The sequence below is a fragment of the Magallana gigas genome, chromosome 8, assembly GCF_963853765.1.
Source record: "Magallana gigas chromosome 8, xbMagGiga1.1, whole genome shotgun sequence".
NCBI classification, from domain to species: Eukaryota; Metazoa; Mollusca; class Bivalvia; order Ostreida; family Ostreidae; genus Magallana; species Magallana gigas.
The window spans coordinates 2,533,698-2,548,450 of record NC_088860.1 but is presented as its reverse complement, the minus strand read 5'-3'; the positions used below and the strand labels follow the sequence as shown (position 1 = coordinate 2,548,450).

General features: G+C 32.4%; 2 protein-coding genes across 31 annotated transcripts in view; one reads left to right on the top strand and one right to left on the bottom strand.

The window, feature by feature from the left end:
- Window positions 1-263: 263 nt before the first annotated feature.
- Window positions 264-7,380, bottom strand: LOC105317596 (protein CWC15 homolog A). Of its 4 annotated transcripts, none has more exons than XM_011414286.4 (7): window positions 7,230-7,380; window positions 6,421-6,564; window positions 5,266-5,369; window positions 4,089-4,168; window positions 3,547-3,645; window positions 2,801-2,913; window positions 264-1,098 (listed from the first exon to the last, which is right to left on the bottom strand). In XM_011414286.4, the coding sequence occupies exons 2-7, from the start codon at window positions 6,549-6,551 to the stop codon at window positions 972-974; spliced, it is 654 nt and encodes a 217-aa protein (XP_011412588.1). In that variant the 5' UTR covers window positions 6,552-6,564; window positions 7,230-7,380; the 3' UTR covers window positions 264-971. The 4 variants fall into 4 exon arrangements, with proteins under 4 accessions (XP_011412588.1, XP_011412587.1, XP_011412589.1 ...); XM_011414285.4 differs by having other exon boundaries at window positions 7,150-7,246; XM_011414287.4 differs by having other exon boundaries at window positions 7,125-7,236.
- Window positions 7,381-9,401: 2,021 nt separating this feature from the next.
- The window catches only part of LOC105317598 (tyrosine-protein kinase RYK), a 45,933-nt gene continuing 40,581 nt past the window's right edge, over window positions 9,402-14,753 (top strand). For all 27 annotated transcript variants that reach the window (XR_010708454.1, XR_010708462.1, XR_010708465.1 and 24 more), the window contains exon 1: window positions 9,402-9,669. Coding sequence is in view for 1 of the 27 variants with exons in the window: in XM_034471937.2 (XP_034327828.2) it covers window positions 9,561-9,669 (109 nt within the window). In the remaining 26 variants the exon portion in view is untranslated. The remainder of the gene's footprint in view (window positions 9,670-14,753) is intronic.

Sequence of the window (14,753 nt, the reverse complement as noted above, 5' to 3'; positions counted from 1 at the left end):
ATTAGTTTTCAAAAACGTTTCAATGCTTATCCTCTGATTTCTAGCACGTGAAATTAAATGCATCGCGATTGGTACTTTATTAGAAGTCGTGAAATGTTAACATTGTGGAATTAAAATGACTTACAGTAATTAAGGTGAATCAAATTCTGATGTTATACATGTAATAGCTTTGCACGGCAGCAATCAGTACCTATCGTATGTATTCAGTACCTATCGTATGTATTATATTCAATGCATCCAAAAAAAACCAAAAAAAAACTTGAAACATTTTACACAATTTATTACTTTAAAAGAGAGCAGTATTTTAAACAGTGAACAAACACAGTTTGAAACTATTTTAATACATGTACATGGGTATATTAAATTCTTTTTACAATTCATAATCTCTTATAGATAATTAAAATCATTTGAAAAAAAAAAATCTGTTTCATTAATATGCATGACATTTACTTTTACATTTTTCAATGATATTATGTTGGGAGCAAGTGAAAACAAATGTGTTTGGTGATTTCTGCTGGATGAATATTCAAGGAGTGCGAGAAAGAACCTTGTTACAGACATAAAGCATAACATTATAAAAAGAAAAGAACTTTTAAAAAGACAAGATACACAATGATTTAGATTTTATGTCATGTAAAAAATCACACGGTATATAGATATGCATTTAACATGACGGTTGAGATGAGTGGTCAGTTTTTTAGTACAATGTACAACATTTTTGTCAAAACTGTAAACAAATTAGACCTCAACATCAATACACAAAAGCTGAATCATGAAGACGGCTCTTTGTAATTTATGGTTGTATGGTGTTTAGCAAATAACTGATCTTGTTTGAAAAATCATTTTTTCCATTTTGACACCCAGTTATTCTACAAACTAATACCGACCAAACAGGGTCTGACAATAGACCAATCAGATTTCATCTCATTTTCCATAAGGCCAATCAGAATCTACAGTACAGAGAGTGAGTGTTATTTGATGTACTTTTCCATGAACTTTTTGTGGAATTCGGACCTCAAGGTGTCATTAATAAACGCACTCTTCTTCTTGTCGTCCTCGCCTTTTGCACAATTCTTGAACACGACATCATCGTCCCATCTACACAAGAAAAAAATGAATTGTACATTTTTCAGTGTCATTATCTAAGAAAGCACTAAGATTCAAATATGAAACGTATAATCCAATACATTACATCAATGACATACTGTATAATCCAATACATTACATCAATGACATACTGTATAATCCAATACATTACATCAATGACATACTGTATAATCCCATACATTACATCAATGACATACTGTATAATCCCATACATTACATCAATGACATACATGTATAATCCAATACATTACATCAATGACATACTGTATAATCCCATACATTACATCAATGACATACTGTATAATCCAATACATTACATCAATGACATACATGTATAATCCAATACATTACATCAATGACATACTGTATAATCCAATACATTACATCAATGACATACTGTATAATCCAATACATTACATCAATGACATACTGTATAATCCAATACATTACATCAATGACATACTGTATAATCCCATACATTACATCAATGACATACTGTATAATCCCATACATTACATCAATGACATACTGTATAATCCCATACATTACATCAATGACATACTGTATAATCCCATACATAACATCAATGACATACTGTATAATCCCATACATTACATCAATGACATACTGTATAATCCCATACATTACATCAATGACATACTGTTGCAGCGCAAGCAGGGTTTATATGATTCTATGAAATGAAAGTAACTTGAAAACGGCAATACCGGTAATTTAACATTCAATCACACAATTACTGAAAATTACATACATGAAAGTAATATGGAAGCATTCTATAAGTATTATGAGGTAATAATTATGGTCGGAGTAAGATCAATCTATAATAAAGCCCTTCAGGCTTTAATCATGCTTTTACCAAAATTATCACCTTATAATACTCAATGATTCCTTGTTCCTTAAATAGATAAACACGGACAGCATCATGATCAATTCTGTCAGCTACATCAAGCTTAAAAAATACACTGTAAAAATCATGTGATTGGTCAATTCGTTTTCTTTGAGGGAGTTATCTTTACATGAAAGAGCTCGAGGTTTTCTCAGTTCATTCTTTGTCTGGCATTCAATGATTGGAAGACTTTGCAAATAGCAAAATAATTTCACCAATGAGTTTCAAGCAAAAAACTCCTCTTGTATGACAGTTTTAAATAAATCCAAGATGGCGGTGATTGCACCCTGAGTATTATTAGATAAAGGGTATATCTTTTTCATTATGAGAAAAATATATAGCGCCTGATGCTTGCGAGATGAAGTTCTTAATTTCTTCACCCATCAATCACAATCAATCATGTATGTTTTGTCACAATTATACACTTTCGAAAAATACCCTAACTCGGACAGCCATTAGTAAAGCCACTGATTTTTTTTCATTCTCTGATAGATTGTTGTTCTGTCCGTGCATAATTCAGTCTGCAGCAGCAGCCAATCTGCGCGCAGTAAGCTGAATCCACCAAAAAGATAGTTTGTGGTTATGGGGCAGGTATTGTTTATACTCGGTGCAGCTGACAAAATTGAACATGACTGGAAAAATCATGCCAAATAGAATTTGATTATAAGCTAAAAGATTTACAGACCATATGAACCATTTCACTGTCAAGTTACATATATATATAACACTTCTATGATGATTATTGGTCACATGTCTGACCACTAATTGTTTGATATATCATATACTGACCTTCGCTTGACCTTGAAGTCGGTGACCACCTTCTCTTGTTGGTTCAGCAGGGGATTCCCCTTCAAAATGTTCTCCGTTCTGATTCGCTCTTCTTCCACCTTCTTCTCTGCATCCTTGTGGAGAAAAAAACAACAAGCATTAAATTACATGTTAACACAAGTGAAAAGCTATCAATGTGACAGCAAACCGGGTTTTCTTTTATGTGAATTGTATCCATTATCCATGTCAACCCGTATCCAGTGAAATGGAGTACCCTATATGCAATATTTTGCCAAAAAATGACTATGTTTAAAAGCTGGTATTTTTTTCATCAATTATCGGAAATCAAAATCCTAGCAATATGCACACTTCTGATATATGTACAATTGATCTGCAAAAGAACAACTTCCTATCTTGAAAACTGTAGGAGGAGTTATCCGTTCAATGAGGGTACCCTTTTGGCAGCCGCCCGCCCGCCATTTTCACCATTTTAATAACTGGATTTTTCCGTTGGAAAACCCAGTTAAAAAACCATGATCAGCTCATCTTTTGATGTATTTTATAGTACACTTATGATGTTAAAGGATATTTAGCATCATAATTGATATCTCTGTCAACTGCTTGTCCAATAGATAGGTCCATACAGTTATAAGCATAATTTTTTTAACATAATTCTATCAGTAGATTTCAGTACAAGTTGACGTTTTTTTCCTGTTATATACAATGCTTACATTATTACGAAGTTTAAATCTGTACAATTAATTTACCAGTCTAGCTTTTTCATTGGCTCGTTCTTTTTTAATTTTCTGTAGTTCTGCCATCAACTCTGCAGTATCGTCTTCATCATCAGAGGACTCATCTTCATCCTTAAGAACAAATCAATAGTTTCATCAATCATATCATCTCTGATAAAACATTTCGCAAAGCAACAGATTTAAAAAGGTTATCTGATGGTATATCTGATCTTAAATAAAAAAATGTTGTTTGAACTTATTTGTATTGCAATAATTAAAACTTTGTCCTAAGGACAGCCCAGTTTTTAACAAAGTATGATACCTCCTAATAATGTTAGCTATAGTCAGTTAATAAGACTTTATATCAAACTACATTGTCTCCATAACTGTTTGGTAAACAAGCTGAAAACGTTCAGGTAATCTTAGTGTAAAATTGTTTAAATGTGTTCTGGTCCAAGAAATGTTGCATGTGGTGACTGTCAAAGGGAGGTCACCAAGAGCTGTTTCTGCTTCCACATAAAGCAGTATAGTCAAAATATGTTGTTGACAAAAATGTCCTTGTCTCATATATGTACCTCATCATCGACTGGATCATCAGCATCAAGGTTCGCTGCGGGGACCTGATCAAGGCGTGGTCGCTTACTACTGCCGGACTCTGTGGGAGATCAATTCAAAAGTTAAATACAGTAGTTAAAACAAATCATATTTTACATATTGAGGAAAACAATGATCCGAAAGAATTGCCTACCCGTATTTTTCAAGGTAGTTTGTTGAATTTTGAAAGTAATATCTCATATTTCAATGCAAATTTCCATCTCTTCAAAAGTTAAAACAGTTGACAAACATTTTTGTATCTGAGCCTAACCTTAATTGTTTCTTAAAGCTATACACGCTATAATTTGCGTCAATTTTGAATAAAGGGGAAAATGTATGTGTTTGATTACTAATAAAAGTTACCTTTATTCTGTTAATTATAATGCTCAATTCGATCACGTAACAAATATATCAAATATTAAACAATAAAAAATATTTATTTTCCTGCCAGGAAAGTAATGCCTCCTCGTGAATATCAATCTATCACGTGATATCGACAGCTAAATTTAGCCTATCATACCAAAACTGGTGAAGGGTCAACATCTTCATAATTGTGATAGTTTCACAAAGGAAGGGATATTTTCAGTAAAGCATAAATTTGTCCGATATACGAGTACAAACAAAAGAAAAAAACACAAGCCTGTGAGTAGATATGAATACTTCCTTTAAAGAAATGACGTAGACCTGTGTTTTCCCCTATGTGCTATTTATAGATCCTATAGTGTTAATGCAGAAGTAAGGGTATCGTGAATGGCAAGCGTATTTTACTCATTATACATGTATGTATTTCAAATTAACAACTGTTAAGCATATTAAAAATCAAGTTGGATATTTAATTAGGCAAACAATAACGACCACCTAGTTCTCCGCGGACATGCGCAATGAGGTCGGTTTGCTCTTCCTTCATCAATATTCATGAAAAGGTATATTTTCCTAGCAGGAAAATAAACAATTAAAAATCTATATCTTTGTAACGAGATGGAATTCACCCTTGTAATTTACAGATTAAGGATAACTTTTATAAGTTGACAAACACATGCGTTTTCACTGTCATTCAAAATTGACGCAAATTATAGCGTGTATAGCTTTAAATGATTAAGCAATACTAAAAAATGTTACATCAAAGCATTACACTAACTAAACAACACAACAATATACCCCGATTTCTGTCACGCTTTTCCCTGACAGTTCTCTCCCTTTCCTCTAAATCACGACGAAAGTCACGTCCCCTCAGCTCATCAGATGTTCCCTGTCCTTCTTGTCTGCAAAAAATCAAAGTCATATGATAAAACATAGTCATAAGAAAAAACAAAACTCTTGTTTTGTATATTATATAGTACCAGTAGTATGAAATTTGTCAAACATTAAACAACATATTTTATTGGTAGTAAAATAAACTAAAATAGCAGCTTTTTTTACCATCCTTTTGATCCAAAACCTAGCCCTACAGTAGGTCCAACTTGTTTGTTTTTATAGAGGATGTTTTAAGGTATATATGGCGTATTTTTAGTGAATAACAATAATAAGATCTGATTATTTGCTTCATTACTTTATTTAAAGATCGAACTTTCAAATAAATTACGCTGTATAAGTCAATCGCATAACAAAGATACAAGAAATAAAAAAGTACGTATATTTTATTTTTTTTACATGAACAAAAAATACAAAAGATTTAAATAACCCTGTCTTAAATTGGTCAAATGACATTCACCTCGATCTATCAACAACAATGGCGACAACAAGAAAGAGTGGTAGTCTAGACTGTTAAGTTTGACAGATTTGGCAAGGAAAGAAAAAAGAGACAGACTGACAAGGGTAGAAACAAAGGAAAAAATCTTCATCAGAGACCATGTAGATGGAAAAGGAATTAAAGCCGAATTAAACTTAAGTGTCCATCATGAAGTTTTAGGGGTTTTGCTAGTCAGGTCTGTGTTCCATGTCTTTACTTTACAAGTTATAAACCACAAGTGGATTTTCGTTTAAAGGAATTTTTGAATAAAGAATAAATAAACACTCTCAGCACATGCATCCCTCAGGGAGACGGGTGTTTACTCCATTTACTGTGTGTCTGTGTCGATGATGCTTAAATCGTGTTTCATCATTGTTATTTATAAGAATCATGTTTTTCATGTCTTAAATGAAATAATTCCTATATCAGATGATACTCAAAGCATTATCACTCCGATATTCATTGATGTAGAACAGTACAAAATGTTAATTCTATTTTCTGTTTTTCATATCTTTTAAGCGCCAATTTTCATTGCATAAATTCAAGCATTAAAACTGAAACTATGAATTGTTTCACTTCAATACCTGTATTTGATTTTGGTGTGAGCTGGTAAATCCCGACTAGAGTACTGTTTAGACAAAGCACTAAGATCGCCTTCATTTTTACCCCGTCCTCCCCGTGCTGGCTCAAAGGTTGGTCGAGCTGCTGTTGTCATGCCTGTCTTTCAGCTTTATGAGAAAAAAGAAAATGTACATATATGACTTGAAGGATGTAAAATATATATTAATGAATACAGGTATGAAAAAAAGGAAATCATCAAAATATCAAAACAGGCTGAACACGGAAAACCAGCATCTGGTATCATAGATATATGTATAGTTGAAAATTCATTGTGACAAAAAAATGTAGAAGTTGACTTGTTAAAACATGGCTTTAACAGTATGGCCATTTTTACGTAGTTAAAGGGTATATCAACTAGCAAGTTCTTCTATGAAGTAGTGCTATTTTTACCACAGCATTCCATTTAAATCAAACATGCTTTTTACAAAGCATTGAACCAAACTTAGGCCATTTGAAACTCGAGATTCTTACTAATCTTATGACAAGTTTCAATTCAGTAAAGAAACTAAGCTATTGACTTAATCACGCCTGCAATGGAACAACATTTTATAACTGCACCGGTTTGGCAAACTTTCTCACGACCGAGGCAATTCGAGTACAATTTTTACAGCCATATTGCGTTTAAATCCAATTTCAGAAATAGTTAATTGACTCGTTTCCAAAATACCTTATTGTAAATAAATCAAACTCACGAAAATAGACAATGGTGTTAACTATTCTTACTAAAAATACCAGCAAATGTGTTAACTCAAATAATGAAAACAAAACTCACCGGAAGTAACTTTTTACTCTCTATGAAAAGCACAATTTTCTCTGCTTAATATTGGATCAAACTTACTCTTGTCAACCATCTTCATGATGATCTAGTCACTAAAAATATTTGCTAATATAGAGAATTGGTCTATTTAAAGACAAATAGTCTATTTACAAAAACGGGTGTTTTAGAGAGTTTTTTTTGTTATAAATTACCAAATGATCTGAACAAACCAAATTACTCCGGATATCTAATATTGCTAATATTTACCATAGACATATGTATATGTATTTACTCTGTGATCATCAATGTATGTTATATGCTCAAAAAGATCTATGATTTCGGATGTTTAAAGGACTTATTCCCTACAGTTGGCCAAAAAGGACTGAGATTCGGAGTGATGTAAATGATGTCACCGAATAAGTTAATTTTTCAATAGTTTAATTAAAGTGTTGCCTACACAATTATTTACTGTGAAATTTGTTTTTTTTTTTCTTTTGGACCAGAAAATATTATTAGGAGCGTATATATGATTATCATGGAAACGCAGATACGTTGCTCATAACCTATTTGTTTTCATTTGTATTTTATATTAAACTATTCCACATTAAAATTAAAAAAAAAAATGTTATAAAATTTTATAAAAATACATTTTATTAACTATAGGTTAAACGAGCTAGCGCAAGTTTATTTTGATCATTGGGAGTTTAATATATTAAATTGATTACGGTTTAAAATCCATAATAATTGTTTGCTTATCATGCAAATTAGTAAGTAATTATATGTACTTTGGGTGAAACTGGTTCAAATAATTCGGACTTCCTCTTTTTGTTTTGCAAATTTGTTACATTGAATAAGAAAATGTTTTTCTTCAATTTGATAAAGCGTATAATTTTTACATTTATATTTCTGTTCTAGATATGTTATCATTAATACCTGCCCAATTCTCATAAGACGAGTATGTGATAAATTATGCTTTAACATATTTCCAGTTTGATAGTGGTCTTCAGAAATGAAAGAGTGCCATCGTCTAGCGTCCGTTTTATATAAGTACATGTACTGTCAATCCACTGAATTTCTTTTTCAATTTGAGATAGTTTTATTGAGGTAACAATAATTCATTTCGTCATTATGTTTTGAAATTTAACAATTTTCTATGGAGGAATACCAAGCTGTTAGTTAGGTTTTTTTTTTTTTGCTTTTAATTTCATTCATATTTATTTATTTATATATTTTCCAATATGAAGTTTCTTACTAATATGATGAGGGCATGTAATAATGCATTAATGCTACCAGTACCTTGAATATGAATTTGAACAACTGAAAAAAAGGTATTTATTTTTAGTGCATTTCTGTTAGGCGTAGAGTGTTTAAATACTTACATGGCAACACGAGGGAAAGGGGATGTCAGTAGGCCCCACTTTTTTTGAAACGAAAAAAAAAACCCAGATAAAAAATGAATTTTTAAGCAAACTAACCACCCCCCCCCCCCCCCCAACACACATATATACACTCGCACACTTTTGGATCAGTGTAAAAAGATTAAGATTTGAGGTAATAACCCCCGCCCATTATTAATTATAAGGGTTTCAAAGATTTGCAGAGTAAGAAAGTGTCCCTTTATGAAATAATTTGATGATTGGCTTGTCAAGATACAAAAGAATATATAACAGAAGTCTTTAAAAATCATTGATTTGTTATAATAATTTCATAAAATCATAATTCGGAATTAATTTAAAAAAGTGTCTTTAAAAAATCATGCAGATCAATATTGATTCGCAGATCAGTTTTATGTATTCGAACTGTTTTATTCGATGTCATGAAACAGTACATGTAAGTCTATCACATAATTTTAGTTCTTATGAGATTTAGGATTTGTCCAATTCAATGAAAAAATAGTTTCCAGGTTAATTAATAAATTTTGTTCGAAAAAATCCAAATGTTTTAGATGAGCCCCTTTTATTAATCGGTAGAATATCAACGAAATATAAAAAATAAAATGAATTTAATTAACTTCTTTTTATACATGACATGTAAATCACTTGTCATATGTAGGTATCGCCCGCTACAATCTCAACAGATCTCCCCATTACCCCGCCCCTTCTAAGAGCTATTCCAACAGTTTTCAGCGTAATTCAGAGAGAGAAAAAAATAATAAACAGAAGAAAAAAATCGGGCCCACTAGTTGCTTTTCTCTCTGCGCGATAGTTGTGCTTTAACCCCACGTGACTAAGCGATTCCGTCAAAGTTTGCGTTCGACCGATTTCATTCTATCATTTACTCGCTGACTGGAAATGTCAACATTGGCCAGAGAGAACTTAGAAGTTGGAATGTAGACTTTCTGTGAGAATGAAGAGTTTTGTAGTCGCCATACCTGTCGTGCTTTTAGGATTTGTTACAGTTTGTAAGACCGACCTGGACTTGTATCTGGATGCACATGAGACCTATCGTCTGCTCGGTAAGTCGCTATTTTGGGAGAATTCTGTGTTGGTGCCATTAGGCAGAATTCGGTAAAAGATGTGTATTGTCTTAAATTCTTTTATTGATCAGAACATCTTCCTCATCAAAATGGTGTAGAAATTTGATAGTGTCTTGATCTGTGAGCTTAATGGGCGATGGAAGTTGAATAGGATATAGAGAAATATTGTTTTTAAATAGTTTATGGAGAGGATTTGTTTGTGTATCTTGATATGATAATAAGCTCTTTCTCTCAGTGAGGAAGACCCTATCTCAGCTGCTGTTTCATACTCCCCTGGGGCTAAAGTGCCCGATGTGAGATTCTTTTAGATGAAGGATGATTTACTCCTTCAAAGATCTATAATAGGCCACTATTTGTCTTCAGACAGTTCTTTACACTTCATTTTTTTTCTGTACATCCTACCGTAATCAAAAATTATTTTAATGTCTTTTTTTAAATCAAGTACCAATAAACAAAAGATCTTTTTAATCCAACAATTTGAAAGAAATATTTTCTTTTTCTTATTAAATACATGTTCTATGAGCGACAATTTAAATTAATTTTTGTGCCAGAAACAGAAACAACATTGATATGCATATGACCCATTATTTTTTAGAAAACATAATGTTAGATGTCATAAATATTTCTTTCTTTGTTAATTTCTTTCATTTGTTTTTAAGGTCAATTAATTTCCTAATAAATGAAAAATATGTTTCTGTGTAGTGTTTCATTATGTTGGATCCATCATTAAGATCACAGTTTATGTATCTGATTTGAATTTATTTTGCAATTGTGGTTTTAATATGCAGATTTATTATTCTGACAGTTTAGAGTTTTGTTTGAAGATATATAGACATTTAAAAGGAGAACTGTTTGTCTAATTGATCCAAGGAGATAAATGTAATTAATGAAGAAAACTGAAAAATTAATAAAATGTGATTTTTGTAACAATAATGATGTAATTCTAAGCCGGCCCCCCTTCTCTCAGTGTTCTACTAAGAATCTGCTTTCGACTTTTTTTTTGCATTCTGTGCTAACACAAGGAATTGCCCTGGTTGTGTGTCTTAGGTGGCTTTTTCATTAAACATGTTTGTGTGTTTAATTAGGCCTATTTGCTGTGTTAATAACCTTTGTTGACTCAACTAATTCACTTCATTGAAGTCCAGTTAGGAAGTTCGGAGAGAATACATGCAATTCATCAAATGCATGTTAACCTTCTCTTTTGAAAACCTGCAAAAGAATTGGTGGTTTATTTGAACACTGTCAAGAAGATAGTCTTTGCATTGTGAACTATGTATGTTCAACTGGACACTGTATTTAATTAGGCAGTTTCTGAACTCGAAACAATATAGCTAAAAGCAACACTACCGTGAGTTAAGAAAACCATGCACCTCTTTTGTAGAAAGAAATATTAGTATTTATTTAGGAACATAGATATTCATGCAATAGATTATATATACATGTATTTTAATTAAAAATAAAGCTACCGCATCTGCCAATGATATAAATATTTAAACAAGATGACATATTCTATAAGGGTATCTGATATTTTCTACACCATGGGATTGGATGTAGAAATGCTCCTGGTTTTATTTTAAAATATAACAATATACCCAGAAAGTTATACTTATAGAACTTTGCTTAATAATCAATAACTTTATAAGTATCTTATTTTCTTCACAAAACTTTTCTCCTTTAGTCTGTCAACGAGAAGAATTTTTTTTTCCATGAAATGCTTAAGCTGAGTTGAAATTGTACCAGGTTAGTTTTTTGGGGGAGAGAAATTGCTTTGGAGTAGTATCATTGTTCAGACAAACAAGAGGATAGGTGATGCTTGAGTGAAATTCTGCTGGAAACTAATACTCCAGTATACACTCGCCACGGTTTTGTTTTCCATTGACAGCAGTCATCTGAGCCGCGTGTAGAGAGATATTATGAGTCCCCTCATGTGGTCCTGTCTCTATGTCAGCCTTAGAGAGAGAACGCGGGACCCTGCTTGGATTCCGATTAAAATTGGACTATCCTTCCCAGCATTCCTAGAGAGATTCGTAAATCCCTGGCTCAGTAAAACCCTGTATTAATTGGTCAGGTATCGACATTTGAAGTAATACTCGATCCTGCACCTTTATTTTGTTATATTGCGGCATATTGTTTGAGTGATTATAGACTGAAATGAAATATAAAACTTCAATTAAAATCTAATTTACTTTCCATGTTAGAGGAATTACAAGACAGATTCAACAAGCCATGCACAGTGGTTTGGATGAAAGAGAATCGTTATTAGGCTCTGTCGGAGTTTTCACTCGGGGGTCAGTGTAGAATGTACACATTTTATAGAGATATCAATCACAAAGTTTGGTGTTATTTACAACAATTTTTGGGGGCTGTAAAATTTTTACTGTAAATATTTAGGATATTTAAACTCTAAGAAAATTTAAATATATTTTTAGGTAGATATTTAATTTGAGATGATGATGAAGTTGTATTTAATTAATGATATTTGTGATTAATTAATTATACCTGTACCAAGTTATTCTGGTATATGTGGATTTGTATTGTTCTACATAAATATCAAGTCCTTGTCAAATTTATAATACCGGTACAATCCACACATCTTGCCGAGGAAGTAGCTTCTGTTCAATGAAATAATTTTTATATGGTAAAATCAGCTGTAGAAAGATAAAATTGGAGAGCGTAAAAAAAGAAAAAAAAGAATGTAAACTTGCTGGTATTGAAGTCTTTTTAATTCTTTAAAAAGTTCTCACACTTTCAAGGTAAAAAGATTTATTTTATACTTGTACCAGCCAAAAATGCACAATATTTTTCTATTCATTTTAGCATCAATTTAAAAATTTTCAAATTATATTTCGCATGCAATAAAAATAAATGATGTATTTGTATATATCTGCAATACATTATTATGTAGCACTCTCCATAATTTCTTTTCATTTAGGAGGGCTACATTTTTTCCCATGAACACATTGGATAAGAAAAGGGTTGAAGGCTATGTTATTGTAGCTAAAATGTATACTACAGTATGCTGACTTTTTTCATACTAAACTGTCTTATAAATCAATATCAACAATTGTGAAGGTCCAGATGCATGTACCAGTGTTGATTATTTCAGTGTTATAGGTAAAATCACCTTTTCGAATCATTCTGATAATATCCGTATGATACCTGATATTTAGATGAATGTTCCCCTATGTTAATCTTTCACGCATATAAATTAAAGTGACCTTGAAAAGCCATAGAAATAAGCCTGGTCTTAGTACAGTGTTCCATGAAAACTCCTTGTATCCACTTTTTGTGTATACATGTAAGTTTTTTGATATATAAATATTTTCCGTGGGTGGACATGTAGACAGGGCTTTGGCAGGGGAGAGTGGTGGTCAAGGAAGGTAACTCTACCTGACGATGATGAGTCGGTGGTGACGGACGGTAGCCAGAGAACCAGACTGGGGCCGGAACCAGCAGTCGGCATGTTCACCGGTCTGGTTCTGGCGGTGTCATCACCTTCAGTGTAATCAGGAAGCCCCACATGTACACAATATTGAGCTCTGTTGATGGAGTCTGCAGGTGATGAACCAGGTGATAGACTGGGGTATTCCTATATTCACTGCCCATGTATCATCTGATAACTCTGTTTCACGGCGAATGCCTGGATACATCGCATACTGTTATGTGTTGGGTACATCACAGTCTGTCATGTGTTTATTTTACAATCACTTATTTCATGAATCATTAAAATGTATTACTCTAACTCAAATGTCAGATATATTCATATTGTAATAATAAATGTACATAATGAAGCTACTTTCAAATTTCTTAATCTCAGAGGTATTTGGGGAACAAAAACTAGCAACATATCAAGGATAACGAGTAACAACAACAGCAATAATGGGGAGAAAAAGAAAAACACAATTGAACAAAACTCCCAGCATGGCATCCTCGGTATAAAGTAAGCCTCTCTTGTTTGTCGGTGGATGTTTGCCTCCACAGCGTGGCTATACCGCTCTCAATGTGTTACAAAACAAAATACAAGAATCAAGGAGTTACAGAGATAAATTATCAATTCAATTTCAGGAGGAGGATATTCAGATTTCTAGTGCTTAAATTGAGAAGTTTAAGTTTTCCTCGAGCTTTTAAGAATCCATTTCAGATGATAAAATTGTGAAGTTGAGCTCTCCAAGATTAAGATACAAATCATGTTCTGTAGAATATTTCATGTTCTGTATCTTTTAAGCGATGTTAAGATTTAAATTGAAATTTCAAAAACAACAGATAAGAAAGATTTCCTAAAGATAATGACAATTTTCATTGCTATGCAGTTGGCTCAGTTATTTATATTAATGCATTGAATACAAAAACTTAATTATCATATATATTGTATGGAAAGGAAAAATATTTTGAAATGAATTGACATTGAAAAGATATTTTTTATGTGCTAGTCTGTAGTCGGCTATAAAGTCAAGGATACCCAGGTAGCAATGAGATTGTGCGATAATATCTGATATTAGAAATGTCTGCTTCTCCAGGATATGAAGGGTGGGAAGACATTTATCTACATTGTCATAATTCTAATCAAAACATCTCCACCAGTACTGATTGCTCTCCGCTCGCGACATAACTTTAATTTTCGGTGAGAAATGACCAAACAAGATCCCCCCAGTTTTAATTTCTCCATTGTTGACAATGCTTTGAGTGTTGGAAATAAGGCGAGGAATCATACGGACAAACAGTTTCTCTGTTCAATCTTGTTGATTAGAATACACAGGGTTTAGGAAATGAAGATTTTTTACATGTGCACCTGCAATTTTATTAATAAAGTGCATTAAGAGGGATTGTACCCTGGCTTTTCTCTGTCATGTTATCCCAGTATTTCATATATCTCACCTTGGAATTCATTTTCAGAGAACTAGGTGTCAAATAGCTCAAATTTATCAATGGCAGATTTAGTTAATTTGCTAGTGAAAGTCTAAATTTAACTCCAACTGTGCAATATTTGCATGTAGTTTCATTCATTTATCAATTCTGAATGAAATAACATTACTTGCAGTAAATGTTGCCAACTTTTTCTAAGC